The 23,679-nt window shown below is 36.5% G+C and overlaps 1 protein-coding gene across 5 annotated transcripts in view; it reads left to right on the forward strand.

The window, feature by feature from the left end:
• Window positions 1–23,679, forward strand: part of LOC103149734 (collagen alpha-1(XIV) chain-like) — a 95,890-nt gene that overhangs the window by 22,779 nt on the left and 49,432 nt on the right. For all 5 annotated transcript variants that reach the window (XR_001664343.1, XM_016680183.1, XM_016680184.1 and 2 more), the window contains exons 15-21: window positions 2,477–2,606; window positions 8,833–8,955; window positions 9,523–9,672; window positions 12,803–12,919; window positions 17,322–17,471; window positions 19,391–19,465; window positions 22,845–22,984. Coding sequence is in view for 4 of the 5 variants with exons in the window: in XM_016680183.1 (XP_016535669.1) it covers window positions 2,477–2,606; window positions 8,833–8,955; window positions 9,523–9,672; window positions 12,803–12,919; window positions 17,322–17,471; window positions 19,391–19,465; window positions 22,845–22,984 (885 nt within the window). In the remaining variant the exon portion in view is untranslated. The remainder of the gene's footprint in view (window positions 1–2,476; window positions 2,607–8,832; window positions 8,956–9,522; window positions 9,673–12,802; window positions 12,920–17,321; window positions 17,472–19,390; window positions 19,466–22,844; window positions 22,985–23,679) is intronic.

Raw genomic sequence — 23,679 nt, forward strand, 5'->3', positions numbered from 1 at the left:
TAAATCCTGGTTTTGTCTCTGTCACTGTTTAACCAGATGTCAGTGTGTGCAGGGTAACCGTGGGGTAACTAAACTCTGCAGCCATCTGTTCACAGGCAGCTGTGATGTTTAAGTCACTGAAGTTGCTCTGCCACTGAATTCAGTGTTCAATAAACAAAGGCTTTCAGGCATCAAATGCACTTCTGTATGTATAAACAGAATTCTGGCTATTTTCACTTTGCAAGTAGATGTTGTTTGAGGTGATAAAAACTTTAACAAGGACAAATGGAAAATCTGAAGGTATACTGGTTATTTAGTCAAACATTGATTGAGTGAAACAGTGTGGCCAGATTTAGCAGATATTTGGAAATGCTCAGCTTTATACTGAACACATTAAAATCCCTTTTGGTCATTTTTACATTTATTTATTTTATTTTCTTCCCTGAAGGAATTCTTTAAGATCTCCACCTCCTTGAACTTATTACTCTTCTACTTTCTTTGTAGAAGAAACTGAACTAATCTGTCTAAAATTTCACATAGTCATTTTTCATAAATGGAGATCTCTCAGAAGGATTGGCATTCTGTGACCCTCGTACAGTTCGACAAAAATTTGATTGATTTTTCGAGCAATATGCCTAAAAGTCTGGGTTTTCATTTGCCAACAAATATTCTGCCACCTAACATGAACAAAGTCACAGCGTTGTTGAAAGCTGGAGCTGGTAACTTTAAACTTTATGAATTAGAAAGTGCTTTTCCTCTCAGGGTTTGAGTTTTTGGAGTCATTGTTGAATCCCCTTCACATATTTACAGTTTCACTTATGTGCTCATTTTAATTACAACTTTTACTCTTTATACTCTACAAGGTCTTCCTCAATTGTTTTAATCTGGCATGAAAACACGGCAGGTACATCGTATTTTAAATTAAATTCCACACATTTGGTTTATTTGAGATTTTTGCACTTATTTGAAGAATTAAATTTTTATTTATTTGTAATTTTGTGGCACCAAAATGAGGTTTGTATGAAAAGTTGATTTATTTCTGGCAGTTCAGCTCCTTGACAGTTTGGAGGCTTGCTACCTTTTTCATCAGACCGAGCCGAAATTGAATCCTCAAGGCTCTCAGTGTTTGTCTGAATGACACGTCTGAAAAAGACTTTTCTTTAGAGATGGAGAAAAAAAAGTTTGTAGATGGAGTAAGGCCAGACTGTGCATGCCCTGAATGCAAACTGGCAGACTCAGGTAGGGTGAGACAAAGACTTCTAATGGCCAGAGCAGACAGAGGAATCTAAAAGTGAGTCACAGCTACATACAGGTATTTTTTATTTTTTTATTTTGGTGTAGAGATTAATTTCTCCTTGGATTTTTCTCTTGCCAAACAACAAATGCAGTGATTGCAGAGAAAGTTAGTTCTACCAAGTATTGACTGTTTGGGGCTTATTAGAAACACACAAGATTTTTAAGATTTTTATTCATATAAAATGTTTAAAAATGTAGTTTATTTTTTTTCCCCTCCTGATTCACAATTGGACACTACAACTCCATGTGTTACTCTATCACAAAAAAAATCCACCAAATATACATTGAAGCTTTTGGTTTTTACATCACTTTGTAATTTTTTTTATAGGTTTTTGGTTTACATTTAAAGGCAAAGAGCTGATGTTGTGGGCCAGTTTTACAAATTGTTATTTGTAATATGAAAACAGGACATTTCTCAATTTGGTTTTTCCAATTGAGAAACACATTTCAAATAGAACATTAATTTGATGTTACATCTTGAGTCGCTGATTCAAAGATGGACAGTAAATAATAACTGCCATTGGAAAAGTTTAATTGAAGACCAAAATATGTAATAGGAAACCAGGGAGCCATGAACAGAAGTTGATGGAGTAAATGAAAAAGAAAGAGGAGAACAAATAAAAGATGTCTGCTGGATAAAGAGGCAGATTATCTCATCTGCTGCACATGGAAAACGTTTCACCAGGATGAATAAGTCATTTGTAGATCTGCTTTAAGAAAAGGTCAGCTTCACTCAGGAGAACAAACCAAGACACAATTAGCCTCTGCAGCCCCCAAAATCTAAAAGTAGCAACTCTCACAAGCTAACCTTGGTTAAGATTGATTTTTTTATTTTATTTTTTTTTGTGCTTTGTAGTTGGTTGTCAGGATAGATTCATTTACCTTGTTGTTCTTCCTAGAACATTTCTGTAACCTATTAAAACTCAGCATGTCAACTTTTTAAGTTGACCATGAAGATTTACAAAGCAGTCATTTCCTCAGATGCAGGTGACTGCATTACAGAGTGAAAGAACAAAAGAGTTAAAGTTTTGATTTGCTTTACATCAGCACATATTACAACCAGACTGTTTGCCTTGTATTCCTTTTTTGCATGGATGGACAAGTTTTTGAGCATGTGTGGAAAAATTACATGATTACATCTTTTCAAATTTGTAACAACAGATCAGACAGTAATATCTTTTTTTTCCCCCTCTGCTTTCAGAGGACGGTGCCCTCAGGTCAAACCAGCCTGGTTCTGCAGCCTCTCCTTTCAGACACACAGTACAAAGTCACCGTGATTCCTGTTTATAATGAGGGAGATGGCCCGGCATCCTCACAAATGGGTCGGACACGTAAGTCTCAAGTTATAATTTGCTATATTTTAATCAATCCTGTGTTTTGTTTTTGCGGGAAAAATACAACCACACTAATAATTATACCCGCCTTCCTCACATGCACTTTCAAGGGTTACACCCTTGAACAATTGTGCAGTTTTGTTCTGGGTCAGCCTGACCACTCTAGCAGGCATGGTCTGAACTTGATTCCTGTGAAAAGCCTGTTAAAGACAGAAGTATACTCCCTTTACAGCTGCAGACCGAGAAAAAGGGTGAAGGCAGTGGAGCTTTTAGAGACTAAAAGGCAGAACATGGTTCATAGAAATATAAACAGAAATGAAAAATGAATACCTAAGAAGGATTTCAGTAACTAAAATAGCCTAACTCTGATTTATTTAAACATCCGGATATTTGGTCAAACCAAAAGAAACATTTTAATAAGTTTAATTAGAATTTTGTCCAGTGATGCATTCAGACAGAAGAACATTAGACCCAATATATGTTCCTTTGTTTGTTTGTTTTTTAAAGCTATTACATTCTGATTTATTGTTGTATTATTGCTTTTTATATGCATGATATGTTTAACTTTGTTTTAATATGTGAATGGGCATCTCACATATTAAAATCACATATTAATCTTAAGATTCTTTATCATATTAGAATTTTAACTATAATCTATACAAAAGGAAGTGAACAAAACTCTCAGAATCACTTGAGATGGATGATAGCAGCTTTAATGTGGATAATGTTGCTAACATAAAACGATATGTTAGCAACAATATTTTATGTTAGCAGCGATATTATTTCTGATCATAATGTCGCTTGATATATCTTAAGCTTATAATCATACCTTATCTGCTCATCGCAGAGCCAACATTTCATTTACAGTGGTCAGTCAAAGGCCAATATTGTATTATTTTTTTCTCGTCTTTGGGGTTTTATTTGATAAAGTGAAATGACCAAACGTGCCTTGAAATTTAGTTTCCTCGTTCACATTAATGTTGATTCTTCATTTGCTGGTAGAGAATCGAAACATTTCAGGCCTAATCTGGTTTCACTTCGGGTGCATGTTCAACACCTGCTGATGTCAAAAGTGAAGCTTTGTCTGATTGAAGATGCGTCAGCAGACAGTTTGAGAAGTCCTCGTGTTCAGACACATCCGGGCTTTGGAGGGACATGTTCAGTGGTGTGTGACGATTCAAACTGAGAAAAAAATGAGAACTCTATATTAACCACAAGCCAGTTGTTTAAAATAAGCTTATCACATGCAAATAGGTACCTAACAAACTGATATTCTGCATCTGTTGTTATCAGAAGTTACTAACACATTCACACATGCAGAGACCCTGCCAGGAATAAGGTTGTTATATAATGCCCCTGTATTAATATAACCTTAACTAAGTGCATCTGGCTGAAACCGCAGCCTCTTGCAATGGCTTTTAGTAATCCCTCCCTGCAGTGCTTTAGAAATATGACTCAACCATAGCCAAGTTCAGTAAACTGTGGTGTTTTAACATGCTTTAGTTCATTATATCCTACGCATTTATTGAGCTAGATGTTTAATATTTACTAATCTTGTAAACCTTCTGCCTTTTTGGAAGGTGTCCACATTTTACACATAGTTCATATGATGAGAGCAATGATGTATTGGGGGCATATTAGCAGATGCTTGACTAAGAAGCTAATCACATTAACTGAAAAAAACGGGAAATGGTTGCTGTAGCCCACTTTTCGAGTTTGAGTATCGGTGCCAGACACTTAAATGGGAAACTAAATTCTTAATGATTTGAGATGAATGTTCACCTCGGAGTTGTCACTTGGACCAAGTTTTAGTCTTTTGGAAATGCAAGCAACATATTAGCAGAAACAAATAAGCAGTTGTTTTTGCTAGACAGAGCATTTTTCTTAAAGTCTAATTAAATTTAATTATTTCTGTTGTGAAGCCTGAATGCATGGAAAAACCATTTAGCACCATAGCTAATTTAAAAACTGTCACTTAAAAGTACGAACAATGGGAGAACGTTTCAAATTTTGTCAAACTGTTTAAGTCTTATCAGCTCATTACTCCCGAAACAATTTGAAGTGACTACAGAAAGGTAGCAGCCAGTCTCTGTGGCTGAAATTTCTACATTAATTATTTTTCCTGTGGAGCTCAAGACAAAAATGCAAGATTTTTATTTATCCTTTTTAAATGCGACTTTCTGCTTTAAATGCTCAAGTGGAAGCTAATGATTTCGCTGTCAGCATGTGCATCACAGAGCAAACACTTGACTTTCAGCTAGAAAGTAACTCCAAATTCCGGTCATTTGTCTTTCCCCTCCATCCCATCGCTTCTCCCTGAGCGGCGCATTACACACATTAGCAGGCGTTAACGACGTTTTCCCGATTTTTAAATGACGGGTCTCCAACACTTGGTGATGATGAATGGTTCCTGTTAGCAAGTGAGGGATGAGATGATCCCCTGAGGAAAAATGGCAGAGAATGCAGAGAGGGGGGGTCCATTATTTTTTTTTTTTTTTTAGAGTGAAGACAGATGATGAGACAAGGGGAGCCGGTGTAATCTGGGATCTGAACCGGCGAGGGGTGGGGTTGACACGGAGGGAGGCATGACAGGGAATGTAGAGGAGGTGATTGGGTATTTAGAACCACACCGACGATAGATAATATGACAGCTGAGGCCGACTAATCTGAGCTTCTGATCCCCTGTGGGATGGGTTGATTAGCTGAAGAAGTTCTGAGGTTATTCAGCGAGCAGGACAAGTATTGCAGTCATGAAAGAACCGGAATAAACTGCATTCTGTAGAGTTTTCAGTAGTGATTAAAAAAATTGCAAACTGGTCAGAGATTCTCAGCCGTTTCACTGTTTTCCTTTGAGACAAATTCATTCTGTAAATGCTGCATTTGTGTTCAAGAAGTGAGATATGGCAATGGATTTTTTTTTTTTTTTACAAAGACCATTTCTTGCTAAGAGTGAGCATCCAGCTTGCACTTGTGCTTATGAAATGTCATCATCTTGTACATGTTTAAGTTGCTAGTTATGGAATATTTTCTCTATTTTTAAAGCTGTATCAACACTTTCTGAATCTGAGATTTCTCTGTTGTTCAAGAGTAAGTTAATTTCTTAAACTGACATTTCCCTCTGTTCTGGTGGTGTGACCTAGAACCAGAGAAGAATTGTTCTGCATAGGATTACCAGCATTGCTAAAATTAGATCTAATATGATACTAGGTTTAAGGAATAACAAGTAACATAGTTATGTCCTTATGTGATTTGTAACCGTTCAACAATGGTTACAAATCATCGTTCATGCATTGTTCTACACTTTCAAAAGTGTAGAAAATTATACGAAAATACTTAATTGCATCATCTTTCACCTCTGGAGTCAATAAAGCAGCTAAATTTGCAGATGTGCCTAATCAGATATGTTTAAAAGATGAAGGTCGAGTTATGAAAATTATCTAGTTTAACCTCCTGACTACCAGGAAAAAAAATATATTGTCCAATTAGCATTTTTTTAAAATCCCACAGTCTTTGTAAGGTAGTAAAAGGTTTTATGCACTTACTTTGTCTCTTCCCATATAATGTATTACTGATGAATGCCATTTTTATGAACTAGAAAAAGGTACGTACAAAAGTCCCACCCTTTCACATGCAGTATCATTGAAAAGCCCTAAATGTCCTCTCCAGATACCAAAAGGAATTAATTCAGTAGAATGTAGGGGGTTGGAGATATTCAAGTTTAGAAATGTCCTCTACAGAGGACAAAAATGAACTACTGGTAGTCAGGAGGATAAAGAAGGAAAGTTGACATTTCAAGATTATTTTCTGTTCACACCAAATTCACACAAAACATTATGGGTTGGAGGAATTAACTGGTTTTGGTCTTATTTATATTCAGGTAACATTTGCAAGAAACGATGATATTTCTCATCCAACTTTGCAGAGTCATACAGCTCTTCTTTCTAAACTAACTAAAACTATGCCAGTTTTTTTTCCCCTTGTTAAAGAGAAACATTTACCAGTTGGAGGAAATGTCACCTTAACATACGCAAATAAATGTCTGCATGCCCTTATTAAAGTGCCACATTCACATTAAAAGGATTTAACATAATGCCCTTTAATGTGGCATTATGTCTTGTTCAATTCTTCTGAAAAAAATATGCTAAGGGAAGGAAGTGGATGTGCTTAATGGTAGGACTGGTTCACTTTATGTTTGAGGCTAAAGACCTTGATGCAGCCATTCCAAGTTCGATTTCCTAACCCAGCCTTATTTCCTGAAAATAACAGATAAGAGAAAACGGCATTGGGCATTACCATAAAACACCATAACCACAGTGAAACATATGGTGCTAGCGTCATGACCTGGAGTTTCTCTTTCCAGATGAAATTGAGGTTGTTTTTAGGGTGGTTGCACTTATAATCAGGTCAAAATGGCAGCTAATTTTGATCCAAGATCTTCATAAAAATGAAGAGAGGCTTTATTTTTCACTATCAAAGTGAGTTTAATGAGATGCCAAAAGCAATAAAAGCTTACTTTCATTACAGAGTCAAAACTAAATTTGGTGCAAAATGTGTGGGCTCGCCTGTCAAGAGCCAGACGACCTCACAACTGAAATGAGTCTTGGGTAGACTGGATTGATTATGGACCAGTGAATACTACATGACTCAACAGGCGCCTCAATCAAGTATTACAAAAATAGCATTCATATGTATGAAAACTGGTTATTGCACATTTTTATTTCATGTAGTTTCTTGTCTTTATTCATTAGTTGTTTTATTTAAAGTTGTTGTTTGTATCAACCATCTGGTTGATGTTGGTCTGAAGTTGGTCTGGAACCAAGTAGGACTTTTTTTTTTTTTTTTTTTCTGAAATGATAACCAGGATTCATAACACCTGAGATTGTCTGTATTAAGATTGTGAAGGTGAGGAAAATTTTGACTTTTTATGGTTTTAATTCTGTTTGCTATTAAATGTATATCAGCTTAGATTTGTAAAAATAATATGTATATCTTCATATATCTACTTAAGTTTGAAAAAAATTGAATCACCTGGGTTCAGATAAAGTAAAGCTACAAAGACAAAACCATTTATGAAACAAGCTTTATTTTGTAGCACAAGCTCAGAGCTATTTATGGACTTATTGTTTGTCAGCTCAAGTACAGTAAAACAACTGACCCATGCACAATTGCATCTTAGCCAAAGATGAATCTAAATGCTGAATTATCACCCAAACCTCTTTATAATGGTAGCTAAATCACGAGAAAAGCTTCTGTATCGAGAGACTTTCATTAAACCTCCAGTTTCTCATTATCAGTGAGCACATCGTGGGAGGGATGGCACAGAGCAGAGGATGATGGGAACCTCCTCAGGTCCAGGAAGGGCAGCGGAGGATATATAACACATCAGAGGAGCAGGTTATAACATGAGGATTTAAACACATCAGTTCGCAGCAGAAACCATTGGGGTTGTTCGGTGCAGAAAGGTATGATTGGATTTTTAATGCCGAACAACAGCAGAGGGTGAGGAGGAAAGATGAGGCACAAGAGCTGGTGTAACTCAGAGATTTCCGTTTGTGATGGAACATGGTGAGGGTGTTTGGAGGTTTTCAGCTGTATCAATGTGAAACTGAGCAGCTGGAGGATTCACTCAGGGATTTCAATCCGTGAGGATCCATGTTTTATGGTAACCGAGGGGATCTTCTTCAAAATGAGCTGAAGTTACGAATGAATGTCAATGCACACATTCCCTACATATTAGCCTAAGAAAGGAATTAATTTATTTAAAAAAGAATCTACTTTGAGCTCTATACACTGTCCACTCTCTAGTTTTCATTCATATAACTCTGGTTTTAATTTGTTTTTGACATATTAAATTATAAAAGCATGAAAAGATGTGCGCTATGAAGTTTTTTTCTTTGTACTAAGTCTGAAAATAGCTCTAAGCTTTATCCAGCTTCTCTTTAATTGTGCTTCATTATCTGCAGGCTTTGTTTCTGTCCCTTCAGTTTCTTCATATGCTTTTCTTTGTTTCTCTCTGATAACTTTGTATAAAATAAAAATATATAAATGTTTTTGGTGAATGGATTTGTAAAATGACTTGCTTTGTCTGAATTTTTCTCTCGATTTTAGATTTCAACATTCCTCCTTTTCTTTTCTTTTTTTGCAAAGAGCAGTGTAAATCAATACTTTTAAGATTTTGGTAAAAATAAATATATAAAAATTGCATTTTTTTTCTGCTCCTCAGATCCTCTGTCAGCTCCTAGGAACCTGCGAGTGTCAGAAGAATGGTACAACCGCTTCAGGATCAGCTGGGATGTTCCTCCTTCGCCCACTATGGGCTACAGAGTCGTCTACCAGCCTCTTTCTGGTAATTTATGCACATGAACAAAAACTAAACCTTTAACAGTTTACCGTCAAATTGTGCTTCTTGGAAATCCTCACTTTTATTCAAAGAGAATATTTTTTTTTATTAACCTAAATTTAGCTCTTAGAATGAGGATTCATGAACATTTGGTCCTCAAAGTCATTAAGACTTAATAGTTGAAACTCAGAACTTTCTCTGTCATCAGCATCCCTTAGTGCTGGGTTTTCTTCATCGAGTGTGAAGGGAGAAATGAGTGAGCTAAGCAGATTTTTGGAGCATTAAGCTACTGACCTCAAGCATCTTCCCCTGCAGCTAATGCCTTAAGGCTACATTAGACACTATCAAGTGCAAGATGAGGCCAGATCATTAGAGGCTTGTTTTGGTTTTCAAATGAAGAAGTACATGTAGAATACAGAATGAGTTTCACACATTCTCCTTTAGCCTGGAAACTCTATGCGAAGCCAAATATTTTTAGAAGAAATGCAAAAACATGCTCCTTCCAGCCCTTTCATCTAACTGGCCATTTGTTGCTCCCTGACCTCCCATTTAATCGGCTCTGGCCCGTTGCAGCCCCTGGACAGGCGCTGGAGACTTTTGTTGGCGAGGATGTGAACACCATGCTGATCGTCAACCTCTTGAGTGGGACAGAGTACAGTGTCAAGGTCATCGCGTCCTACACCACAGGATCCAGCGAGGCTCTAACAGGAAAGGCCAAGACTTGTGAGTTCAGCTTCCTTCACTTTGATTTAACTCCACAGTTTCTCTCTTGTGCTTTTGGCTCAACGTCAAATTTCCTTTTGCACAGTGTTCTTAAACAAGAAGAGCTTATTGTGATTGTACACTTCATTTCTTTTCTTATGTTTGGAGTTAGTTTTGAAAACATTCTCCTTTGTTTAACTGCTTCTGATGAAATCATTGCAACAGCTCTCAAAAGTGTACACGCCCATGTTAGCATATCAGGTTTTTGTGATGACAAGATAAGACCCCGATAAATAATCTCAAAAGTTCTACAGCCTCAGTGTTAAAAAATATTATTTTGTAAAGGCACTGTACTATGTAAAATTGATGTTATTCCCTCATCAAAAGCATACTTGGAGTGTTGCTTTCATGCATATTTGAGCATACTTTAAACCTTTCTGCTTTGCAAAATGCTGAGGATACAGAGCACCGCCTGTAGGGACGAAGATCCTCCTCGGTAGCTGCAGTTTCCAAGTTTCCAAACTCCTTTCTCGCAGAGCACCACTCCCTGAAGCTTCCCTCACTCAGCTCCTTCAGACTAGTCAGCAGCCATTAGAAAACACCTGAAGGAACCGTAAATATGCTGAGCTTATTATACTTATACTCCTCAGTGCAGCGCTTGTAAAAGGGTTAATAGAGAAACAATGTTGGGACGACTTCCTGAAGGCAGTGTGTCAGAAAGCGCAAGAGTTTCTTAAAAAGACAGACACCCAATTTCAAGGTGTTAAACTACAAAGTTACATTTCTTTTAAGACATATCTGATATATTTTTATTACAACTGAAGGCAACACTGTTACCTGATTGTGCTACAAAATGTCACAATGTGGCTGGAAAACATAATACTGGCCCTTTAATTCAACAAGAAAACAGAGAAGAAATGGAAAATATAAAATCTTAAATAATCTGGTTTCATTAGTGTACATTAAGGTAAACTAAAACCTTAATCAAAACACCTTTTGATTTGCAATATTTTTACTGTTCACTTCAGCTGAACAAGATGTCTGTCAATCTATCAACTCAGTTTCTGATCAATCTGAGTGACTTTAATTGAATCAATTTTAGAATATTTTTTGTACAATAGAACCATAAACCTAATTAGCCAATGGTCATGAAATCTGGGTCATGAAATGAACTTTCCCTGCAGGGTTGCTGGGTAGTCCCTTAAAAAAAGGTGAGGAGCTCGGCCATCTGGTAGAGGCTCTGAGTTGAGCTGATCTAAACAATCACCTTTAGTTAATCATCAAAGCAGCTGAACATCGACATCCAGCAGCAGTTGTTAAATTAACTAGATACGATAGCTCAAAGTTATGATTGCTGATGTAAAGCCTTCCCAACACTCCTTGAGAGTCTGTCCTGAATTATTTAATCAGTTCCTCTCAACTAAAATAATTTGAGTTGAAACCTTCATGTTCCTCTCCCGCGTCATAATTAACCTCTTCTCAGCAGCCTGGTCCGTTCGTGTGCAGCTCCGTTTGAACCTCCGATGTCACCAGCTTGTGAAAGTCAAAGCCACTAACAGAAAGCATGCCCTTTCGTGGTGTCCTTGAGCCCGACAGTTAAACCCAACCCCATCATCCATTTTCATTACTCTGTTTGCAGGGCAAGTGTCAGCTAAAGGCAGAAGCATGTACCTTTTTAAATATAGCGCACATGCCTTGGTGGCGTTTTTCACTGACTGCATACCAATGAGCAGGCTCGCGGTGGTTAAATAAAGGACACATTTTGCAAGACAAAGGCGAGAGCAGAGGAGAGTAAACTGAAAAAGATGGAAAGATGGGTTTATATGACAAGAGGGAAGGCTGATTAGGCTGCAGATGTCCCAGAAGGGGAATACAGTGTCTGTGATATTGCTCAGCAGCATGTTAATGAAACCAGTGAGCCAGCAGAGATGAACGGACTGATGCGTCAATGTCACACAATCACAAGTATTGGAACTTTTGAGATGAAAAGTAGGGAGTTTTCTTTTGGAACTTCTTTTAAGACGTGTTACCTGTATATTTTGATGTCCCTCCAGAATATTTGGAAAAATAAATTTGTGAACATTCACTTTTTGTGCAATTAAACTCATCAAGTCATTAAGAAGGAAAAATATAAACTTATTTATTGTAAAGACCCACCAGCAACTTAGTTTTTTTTTATATATATTTGGTTTCATAGACTTGGAAATGATCTGAAAACAATGTTTGCCAAAAAGCTGGAATTGCTCCTAAGTCTGATTGGAAAAATCCCAGGTCCTGAAAGAATTTTTACATCCTTGAACATCAATTCAATTCACTTAAAAAAGAATCTATTTATACCAGAAAGAAATTAAGTGTTGTCGTAACTCATCTCATCCTAGGAACTTCTAAGTGGTTGTGGATTGTGGTGTTGTAGCCAGGAATGCAAGGAGATGAAACTCATGAATTAAATACTTAATTAAAAATATTCCGTTTTTTTTTTTTTTTTTTTTTTTTTTTGGGGGGGGGGGCGGTTATTCAGTGTAAAATAAAGCAAGCTTTTCAAGGCCATTACCAACTTATATAAACATGAATTGTAATGTCTCTCTCAGAACAAGTGATGCTTTCTAAAGTCAGATCTAAAAGCCATTCCAGCCATTTGCATAAATAGACTGTGTGGGTTTGTTTAGGATTGTATGTAAAACCTACTCTTTTTTTTTTTTTTTGCAAACTCAGTGCAGCTACATTTCTCCATATGTCTGCAAATAGCTTCATGAAAATGCAGTGTGGTGTTTTTTAAGCTAACCAGCTGTATGCTTTAGGTTCGTCATCTGGATTCATGATTGCATGTGGTTTCTCTGATGTGACTCTATGCGGCTTTGTGTGCCGCTATTATAGCAGCATGGAGAGAAGAATGCTCATGAATCTCCACCGACTATTTTTAGAGACCCAAAAAAGTTTTATGTTTCTGATCTATTTCTGTTTAAAATGTAGAATCATATATGTGAGCATTGCTAGAAAAGTCAGAGGCACTAACCAACACCTGCCGTAACTTACAGTTACTGTAATTGCTTTGGGGGGAATAAAGACTGAAGCAAATGAAAACTTGATGTTTTCTGCATGAAATCTGCATCTTTTTCTTAAAATTATTTTTATTTCTCTGCCTTTTCAACAGTGTATCTTGGAGTAACCAATTTGAGCACATATCAAGTGAGGATGTCTGGTGTTTGTGCTCAGTGGGTGCCTCACCAGCATGCCAGTACCTACAGACTGGTTATTCAATCTGTGACTGGTGAGTACCATTATGTCTACACTCTTAAAGCTGTGATTAAAAATTCACTCTGAAACGGAAGTGGCACAAAAGCAAAAAGACAAAGTCTAAAAAAAGGACAATAATAATAAGAATTTAGAGTTCACTGGATCTGCATAAATGTAGAAATGTAAATGTCAAATTTAGAAATAAAGAATAATTACATTTTTCATTATTTTATTTAATTATCCAGGTTGTTATATGAAGAGATAAAGTATGCAAACGCGTGCACACAAGTTTTGTAACTACATCACTCTTGATTTCAGTATCAGGTTTTAAAAGAACTGTTGCAGTTCTACTAAACTGTGCCTTACCTCAGCTGCATCACACTGTATTTCCAGTAGTAATTCTCTTCATTATTCCATGCTGAGCTCCCACAACGAATTTCTGAGCTGGTTGCGAAGGAACTCATTCATACTCGCATGTTTTCATGAGGAGGAGTTCGAATTCCTAATTAGCCCAAGATCACAGAGGTTCCGTTGTGTTCCACTTGAGATGTGCTGACAGTCGCAAAGATTTAGCTGTACAATCAAACACTGAGCTTTTCTGTGGAAAAAAAAGGGCTTTTGGATTACAGCTCTGGTGACATTTACATTTCCTGTGTGGAGTAAAGTGGAGCAAAAAAGACAAAGGGGTATTATGGGTGCTAAATGAGGAGGTGTTCTGGTTACGTGATTGACAGTAATTATGTCTTGTTGAGTCTGTTCTGGGAGGTGTGCTTTAAAGAAGAAAAGACAAAATGGAATTGGTGTTCTGAAGTTTTCTCTAAACATTTAGCAGCACCTGGAGTCAGTTTTCTTATTGAGAGAAAATTGTTTCCCTGAAACAATAAAACCAAACAACTCCTTCTGTCTGAAGCACCCTGTGGTGAGATGTGGGCGTTTTGGAAAGAAGTGAAACCTGCTTTAGAGAGTCCCTGCAGACACAAGTGTCTGTCGGAACTGATCTTCTGACTTACTTTTGAAATGCTTGAAATGTTTACTGCAGTGTCCCTTTTTGTATAATTAAGTGTTTTATGCAGATATAAACTGTTTTGTGTTTTTATAACATAATGAAGGAGAAATTTAGGCAGCCTGTCAGCTAAACTTGAAATATGCCAGAGTTTTGCTTTTGAATTTTCTCCCATTAGTTACATATTTACTCCCTCCTGTCACTGCCTTGCTATTGTGATCCATAGATGTTTGATACTTAAGTTTCATTTGTGTTTCCATTTTATTAATTTCTTAATTGATTATCTACTTAGATCTGGACTTATTTAACTTTTGGTTTATTAGTATTTTATGGATTTGGTATAGACGCCTTAGGTTATTGTTCATTCCTGTTTACTTAGTTTCAGGCTCAATTATATTGGTTTACCTTTCACCCCTTCCCAGCTGTTTTCTACTGCATCTTCTCATCTCTTCTCTTTTTCAGCTGCTTCCACTTCTCCATGATTAGCTCTTGTGGTTCCTTTGCCACTTTCATCTCTCTCCACTTCAGATTCAGGAACAGCAGTACGATTTTCATCCTGGCTTTAGGACAGTGGACCAACCCTCTTAGAATTGCTGATAGAGTCTTGGGAGTTGGATTGTTTTTTTGTGGATCTGGAGAAGTCAATATTTTGACTTTCTTCTTTCCACTTTGAGTTCCTGATCAGAATGCCTCTTGAGCACATTTTTTTGGTGGCTTTATGGTACATCCTGCTAGGAAGGATACATGGGAGAATCCCCATAATTCACTGGAGGAACTGTACTCTCTACGCTCCCCTTCTTGGGGAGAGGGGGACTTTTTTAATTAAAGTGTAGCATGAAAATATGAAGACATGGGATCTTCAACAAAATAAGTGCATTTTTCTTTTACTCTTTTAGATCTGCTATATTCATTTTCTCAAAAGCACAAAATACAGGTTGCTCCTTGGATTTTTATCATTTTACCATTTTCCTAAACTGTGCCGAAGTGAAAAAGAAGTAAAACTGTTTCCATTTAACAGGTTTGCATTGATTGTGTTCTTGATTAATTAACTCTCTGTCAGAACTGGACACACAGGCACCGTTAAAGGTCTTTCAAGCTAGCTCTTACTGAGACTATTTGGTTTTTCTTCATGTTTTTGTTTTATAATCTGTAATAATCTGGCTCCGCATACTTTGAAAAGACAGTTTCCTTTATGTCTTAAAACTGCTCCCAGAGTTTTTATGAAACTTGTATTTGTGTTTCTATTGCAATTTAATGTGGTCTTTTACTTCAGCTGTCCAAACAATCCCAGTCTCCCATATAAACAATTATTATCGCAATTTACCCGGCACTTTCTTTCTGCAGCCTCAAACAGAAATAATTGTCTATTTTCTCGTTTTGAAGAGATAAAACAGTCCAACTCCCCAAAATAACACCAAACAACAGATGGCGTTGCCCTTATTCAATTTCCCAGGTACACCTCTCAGTCTCCGCCTCAAAGATGAGATTGACTTTTAATACAGCCGTCATCCGCCAAATAGGAAAGTAATGGCTGTTATTCATCACCTTTAGGCCTTCAGCAATACCACTGCAATCATTAACGTCACATAAAAGCCACATATCCCCTCGTGTTTCCTCAGGGAGCTCCAATGTATTGGTTTCTTTCAACACACACAATGGAGGTAAATGAGGATTTATGTCAGCACAGCTGGTATGTAATTACCCTAGAGATGTTTCTGCTGCAGGAGAAACTGGAATGATGTGCTTCTTATCCCATTTTTGATAAGGAAGGTTATAAAGTGAGACAGGGGAAAGTAAATTTAGGAAAACGAAACAAAATCTCAAACACGTATTGTAAAGTAGATGAGGGTAAAACCTTTGGTGCTGAAGAGCGTTGATGAACAAGCAAGTTTAAAGAGGTTTGAGATAATTAGATTTTCCTCAATTTTATTTTGTTGGCTGCTGTTTGTAAACACTGTTTCTGTTTTTTAGGATTGTAAGAGTAGATTGATCTTCTATCTGTCAGCATTATATCGTCTAAACCATACTTAGTTTGACAGTGAGCTTTTTAATCTTCTGATACTCATTGCCCATTTAACCTTTTCAGATATTTGCATAAATATTTAGCACAAAAATGCATTTTTTTTATTTATTTATGTATCTTTTTGCATTCAGTCTATTAAGTGCATTTTTATTACATCTACTCATAATTCACCCTCAGCCATTAGTCTCAAAATCACAGCCGTGGGCGACAATAACCAACAAACTGATCGTTCTATATGTCTTCAGTAAAAATATTTAACCAGCGTCTTGTACTTGCTTCATTTTAATCATTTCTCTTTTTGAGGCTTGCAGACAGAGAAGTGAAGCAGACATTTCAGTGATTTAACTTAATGACTGAAGTCATTTCATTTTGAAACTATCTTTTTTTAAATACACCTCCTAGAATATAAAACATTAATAAGAATATGAAGCATCAAAAAAGATCATCCATTCTTTTATCCATTTATAAATCCATCCATTGTCCATTTCCTCTCATCCTTGCAGTCATCAAAGTGCTTGTGCATGCTGCTCCTCCGGCTCAGATTTCCAACCTGATCCTTGTATAGAAGGTCATTTTCACAAACAAATCAATTTTATTGATTTATTTCAGAATTTGCCAATGAATTAAAACAATAATCAACCATAAAGCCAGAATAACTCTAAATGTCCAGCTACTCTCTCTATAAGGATACACATCTTATTTTAAAACAGAAAGATCATGCTCTATTAACATATTAACAGAACACAGAAATTTAAAATATTTAAAATATTTTGACAGCTTGAAATAATTCAACACAATAATTGTAAAAGTGGCACAAACAACATAACAATAAAATAAAAAATAGCACATCTATTTAAATTAGCTCCAGCTTTTGCCTTTATAAACATGAAGCTTCCTCAAACGTCGCACTTATTCAGTCTGATCTGGAACTGTTTTTAGGCACAGTTGCATTCAGTAACTGTTTTAAAAACATAATGTTTCTAACTATTAACATATTTATTTGAAAGGCAAATAATTTTTGCTGTCAGATAAGCTGTTAGTGGGAGCACAATAAGCTTTTTTCCTAATTCTTCCTATTGTCTTTTTCCAGCATGAAAAACTGATTGTTTTTCCCAACATTTCTAGACAGACTTTTATTTTTTATTGTGTCCAATTTTGCAAAACTATTTTGACGTTTTTGTTTGGACATCTGTGTGTGGTTTTCAACACAATGGTCAGTGACACTGCTAGAAAGAATGTTGTTATACTCTTAGATTTCTGATGAAATTGTGTATTTTGCAGTTTAAAATCTCTGTTTTTTTTTTTTACTAGGTTCTCGAAGTTTTTTTTTTCCAAAATAACATTTCATGCAGAAATATCACACTTTCTTGTTGTTGTTTGATTGTTAATTTTATCTGTTTGCGACTGCAGGTAGTCAGAAGCAGGAGACGAAGCTCGGTGGAGGCGCCAGCAGACACTGTTTCAGCAGCCTGAAGCCCAACATGGAGTATAAGATCAGCATATTCTCTCAGCTGCAGGACGGGACTGAAGGACCTGCTGTCACTGCAAATGTGAAGACATGTAAGAAAATCCAAGCACACAAGCTCAAGCAATAAAAGCGTCCAGTTTAGTGTGTTCATTATTAGATTTGTCTCATGGCTTAATTATTAAGCAATAAACATTAACATTTTGAAATCTGTACCGAAAACAGATGTTTAGTGCAGACATTCTCCACACATACTCGACTCATCTCCCTGTATATTTGCATCTCCTGTAATGCGTCCAAAATCCCCTTTAAATATGCTCGTGCAGGTGTGATCACAATATAACGGCAACACACTCACCACGCACGCATACTCTTCATCTAACTGCTGTCAGCTGTTATTGTTTAGAAGAGAAGAGACCGGAGTACAATCACGTCACTTTCCCCAGAAAATGTCTTTTATCCTTGTGGGAGCACCGCATCCTTGTCCGTCTTTCAGAATGAGGCTTTTGTTCTGCCGCAGCCGCTCCAAACTCTAATCAAGAGCCAGTGTCTGGAGACGAGGCGGAGGAGGAGGGAGGCTGTTGGGACGGGTGGGCTGCTTTGTCATTTTGTTTACCATAAGCGTCATGGAGCACGATTTTAATAAATCAGGGTAATAGTCAACAGAAAGTTTTGTTGTTGGTATTATAAACAGAGTGATAAGTGTCCTTAGAAGGTTGGTTTTTTTATTACGCGTGACATCAGATGGCAACTAGACGTTACAGTTTCACATGTTATCGTTTGCATCAATAGTTTGAAGGCTTTTAAAGAAAAAAAATGATAAAGGAAAACATTAGAATGTGAAAAGCCTTTAAAAAATAGTCATATATTTTTTTCTATTTATTTTTTTGCTGCAACCACAATCATTAATGGATGTTGTTTTATTCAGGTTTTATGTGATGGATTAACACAAAGTACTAAATAATTGCAGTGTGGAAGGAAAGTGATTTAGTGGTTTTTAATGTTCCTCTTACTGCAGTATTGGGGGATGCCTCCACCTCCTCAACTCTATCGAACCCTTTAACTCTATAACTTCATTGTCTTTGGATCCCCTCAACATAACTGTAGGGATTAATAAGGTAACAAGGCATTTAAGAGTTCATAGAACAAAGCTCCTTTGCAAATTCAGTAACACATTTCACATAATATATGCAGAATTAGACATCTGCATTATTGATTTAATTGCACTTAATTGTTTGTGAAATCTGAACTATTCATCACAAGATGAGGACAAAGAAGTGCCAGAAGAAGGGCTGGATCTGAAAATAAACAGAATGAAAGTCAGAGTCGGTCTGTTTCCAGACGGTTCAGACAGGAAGGAGTAAAGAGAATAACCTACAGAGAGATAAAAAAGGCAACAAGACAGAAAGTTCTTTCTCTGAAAAAAACAGATATTTGTTTGCTTTAGGCTGCTCCCAGACACACTGCGGCTCTACAGTGAGCCTCCTGGATGATTTATGGCTTTGTTTTGACGCAAATGAAAGCCTGAGCATTTCCTCAAATGACTATCCCCATCGCTGCAGGCAGCCGCTACTGAACGCTCCCTACCTGCCATCACAAGTGATTCGCAGCCTCAGGTAGCTGATTTACTGCCTAAACAGCTCTGAAAGCATCGAGTGTGTGTATGTGGGGTTTCTTTAGGAGGAGAACACACACACACACACACACACAGACACACACACACACCGAACCAAGTCAAGGGGTTGAAAGCGAGAGACGATAGACTTTGGGTTTTGACTGGAGCTCACGCTGTGATCAATGCACCAAATTATACAGGAGCCAAAATCACACCTTTGCATGTAGTTATTTTACACTTTCTGTATGAGTATGTATGTAACTGTGCTTCACCGATCCATGTCGATTTTTGTAGTAGGGAGATCTATGTGCTATGTCATTTGGCAGGTTAGTATATGATGAATGGGGTCGTAATTGGAGGTTTTCATAAATTCCCGTTTGTGTGTTTCTCTTTACTCAGTACCAATCCCAACACCAGCACCGGCCAAGCGACCGACCACCACGCCGCCACCCACAATCCCTCCTGCTAAGGAAGGTGAAGCTTCCTGTCATTCATTTTGTCCAACGTGTCGACTGCCAGTTGACAGAGTTATTGATGTATGAAGTTCTGTGCTGTTGTTTTGTTTAAGAGGTCAGGTGTTTTTAAAGAAGCCTTGTTTATAAAAAATCATTTTTAGTCGTCATGCCTTTTTTTTGAGCATTATCGCAAAAATGCTGCCAAATTAATACAATTCTATGCAAAGCACTCTTCTCTGTGCCAAACATAGAACTCCGTAAAACACCATTATGGTTTATTTCTTCAATTAATTAAGTATTTTTAATTAATTCTGAATTTTTTTTTTGAAGTATTTATGCACGTTAACATTATTTAAATTCCTAAAATAAACTTGGGGATATAATTTCTAGATTGCAGCATACATGGAAATGCTGAATTTAGTAAAATTTTATTTTTGAATGAAAATATTTTCTTTTGGCTTACCTGCAACACTCTATTTTCAGAGACACACCAGTTAAAAAAAATCAAGTAAAAAATCTGTAGGTGATGTGTAATTTTTCTGTTCACTAATATATCTTGACATGCGAACTGTTAAGTGACTGTTTTTCTCTCACAGTGGGGGACATACTCACCCACAGATTGCCACAGAGAACAGCAATCAAAATGCAAAATGTTAGTTTTAGTATGATGTATGATGTATGCTTAAGTGGAAGCAGTCTGATCTCAGTCTGCACTGATGCTGTATGTTTTGAACAGAGAGGCTCTTTTCCTCCTCCACACACACACATACAATGCATGCACACACACACACACTTCTGACAAGCTCCAACATTTACAGTATTTAAAATACGGAGCCAAATCTGAAATAATTATTGTCGATTTCAGGGTTCTTAAATGGAAGTTGCATAACCGATAGCTGCAGACGTGAGATGAAAATAATTCCTTGAATGTGGCCCAGCGAGTCTTTATATTTTATAGCTTTTAATTTTGTCAAACATATAATTCACATTCCTCACGTCTGTCATCACTCACTCATCATTTTCATCTCCAGTGTGCCATTAGCAGTTTTATATAAATGAGGTGAGAAAAAGAAACGCAGCAGCAGCCATATTTGCGCTCTTGTAAAATTTTAGCTTACGCAGCCTCATTCTCTAATAAAAATCATTGTGCTTTCTAATAAAAATGGTGCAATTACCAAAAAGTAATGTCATTAAAAATACAGACCGAAAAATATGAATGACTGGTAGCAATTTAATTTCTGTATAAATTAGTTTTCTGCTTGTTTAAAGAAAAGCTCATTTTCACTGCTTCTTGAATGTACAATTTTCTCAGTCCATGCAAAATCCTTACAGACCTTGTAAATTTAACTTTGAAAAATATTTTCTACATTTCCCAGATGATCCACTTCTGCTTCCAGAAATGTGATTTATTCATGTTCATCACTAGCATAATCATTTTAATATTTTTGCGGTAGTTTTTGTTCTTTAAAAACAGTTTGCTTTGATTTTCCTTGGTACAATTGGTTTTAGTTTCACTTATTTTCATTTTCTGTCTCAACTCTTTCACTTTCTCAGTTATTACTCCACGTATTTTCTTGCACATTTGGAAAAACGTCGGATTCATGTTTTTTTCTGATTCTAATCTAAAATGTTGTCATATATTCCCAGCTCCAGAAAGTATTGATTGCTTTTGCCTTAACAAAAATCCTAATTTAGTAGTACAAGAAGAGCATGGCTAAAGCTGTGCTAGAATCAATGTTCTGCCAATTGCAGCTTGTTTCATCTTGTACCAAAACTTATTTCCATCATGTCTGATTAAATCAGGATTTATTCTTCTTTATACTTCTGTGCTTTTGCAGGATGTGGTTGTGTTTCTTGTAACAAAAATGGGATAGCAGTTGTTCCACTTGGTCCATTAATCATCTCCTGTGATGTTTCTATACTCCTTTGTCTCATTAGTTTCCTTTCAAGTTTCCTGATTCATGTACTGCTACTTGTGTTTGCTTTTGTTTTAGACTTCCATCTTGAATCAAAGTATATATGTGTCCTAATTTCCTGCATTTCATTCTTGCATTTATCATGTGATAAAGAAAATTTCATCCGAGGCTTTTCTTGGTACAAATTAGATGTTTTGTGGACGAGTTAAACTATCGATTAATCAGGTCCAAACACCTCATCTCGCTTCAGCTCCATCTCATATCCATCTCTGACTTTATTCTCAGTTCTTACATATCCATGATAATAAATATGTAGGAATTGGCATAACAATTGAGAAGTTGGATATTAAATAACGAAAATTGTAATTTTATGGCTTTGGCTATTAGTGGTGTTCATTTAACAATGAACTGCTAGCGACTCAGAAGTGCAGTTGTTAGCAGATCCATAAGAAATGTTGACGTCTTGTTTTAGCTGTTAATAACTAACCCAATGTTTGTAAATATAAAACAGCAGGGTTTAAAATATCAGGGGTATAGTTTTATACCAACTTATGCGTTTTGATTGTGGATGTTCATCTTAAAGCTGCATAATGAAGTCCAACAAATATCTTAGTTATATAAATTTATTTTAATATTTTTTTATATTAGTTCTTGATAACACCTACACATCCGGCATGAATAAAGTGCTATTCATAATTCATATCTATAAGACACTCCCAGATCAACATAGCTGACATAAAGAAGAGCCTTAACTCTGACCCCGTTAAATTACTTCAAACCGTTTTCTGAATGCAGAACAGAAACGGAATAAAACCCTTCCTGAACCTGAAGTGCCTTGATTAATTTTCACAAAAGAGAGATGCTGTCCAGGGGGAACAGAACCAGAACCAGACCTGACCTGAATAAAGCAAAGATTAATTGGTTCCCATCTAAAATGCATCGGCATGAGCAGATTCTGCCAAGAAACAAACACAGGCAGCTGAATGAGTGGAGCAGTTAATTCACTTCACCAACAAACAGCATTAGTGGGAAACGAGAGCAAGTTGGAAAACATGTAAATGCCAACTAATAAAAGACAACTAGAGCTTTGCATTTATTTCTCAGTAGTGGAATGAGAATTTAAATGATCAGTTTCTGAGTAAATAAAGCCTAAGAAGAGTTTGAATTTAATGCATTACTATTAGCTGCCTTTATGCTGAAGAATTACTTGCTTAAATTAGTTATTGTTAAATTATTGGACATGAAATGATTTTAATGCGTTTATAATATTCAGTTTGAATGATCTTTAGAAGGACGTTCAGTGACTACTGGAAATGCATGAAGCAGTCTTTTTTTTTTTCTTCCCCAACATAAACAAAACCTCTTAACTGACGCATATTATCAGGATTTATTATTTTTGAGGGAAGATTTATGACCAAAAATGTTTAATCTCTACAACCACAATAAAATGGATGTTTTGCTTTTTTTCCCCCCTATTCCCAGTTTGTAAGGCAGCCAAAGCAGACCTGGTCTTTTTAGTTGATGGTTCCTGGAGTATCGGTGACGACAACTTCCTGAAGATTATCCGTTTCCTGTACAGCACCGTCGGAGCTCTGGATCGGATAGGCCCAGATGGCACACAGGTAACCCAGATGAGACCAAATCATTCTAAAACAAAAATCCTTAAGAAAACAAAAAAAGTTTGTGAAAGTCTATAAAAGCATTTTTTTTCTAAACATTTTGCCAGATGAATTTTTAATTAGTATCTGTTTTATTCCATTCACATTCCAGCGTCTGAGTCTTCCATGTTATTAGAAAGAGGCTTGAAAACAGATTTGAATTAGTCTCATTAATTGTTGCCTGTGTATTTATCCGAGGGGCAGAGATACTGCAACAGAAGGACAAATTGGCAAATTTATGCTTAATCAGACATGCAAAGTGCAAATCATCTGCAAATGAGAAAATTTCCTTTAGCAAAATGCAAAAGGAAAGAAGCAAACCACAGATACCAAAATTCGTTCATGACATTGGAAACAAGTCAAAATTGCTGATAAGGGACTGGATGTAAAAATCTGGTATTCCTCAGGAAATAACTTCCACCCAGTTTTCTCATTGGGTGCAATTGTTGCCCGTCGCTATAATTTCAGGAGAGGGAAACAAATGAAGAGGATTTTCATCAGCAGCCTATTGTGTCAGTAATGACTGCAGTGTGACCCCCACAAAACTGCATACATTACATTTATTTTCCTCTAGGGAAAGGCGTATAGACTTATTTAAGGCTTATACAAAACAAAGCAAAATATCTGTAGATAATTAAAAGGATTCATAATCATTGTAA

This window comes from Poecilia formosa, unplaced genomic scaffold (genome assembly GCF_000485575.1).
Source record: "Poecilia formosa unplaced genomic scaffold, Poecilia_formosa-5.1.2 Scaffold235, whole genome shotgun sequence".
NCBI classification, from domain to species: domain Eukaryota; kingdom Metazoa; phylum Chordata; class Actinopteri; order Cyprinodontiformes; family Poeciliidae; genus Poecilia; species Poecilia formosa.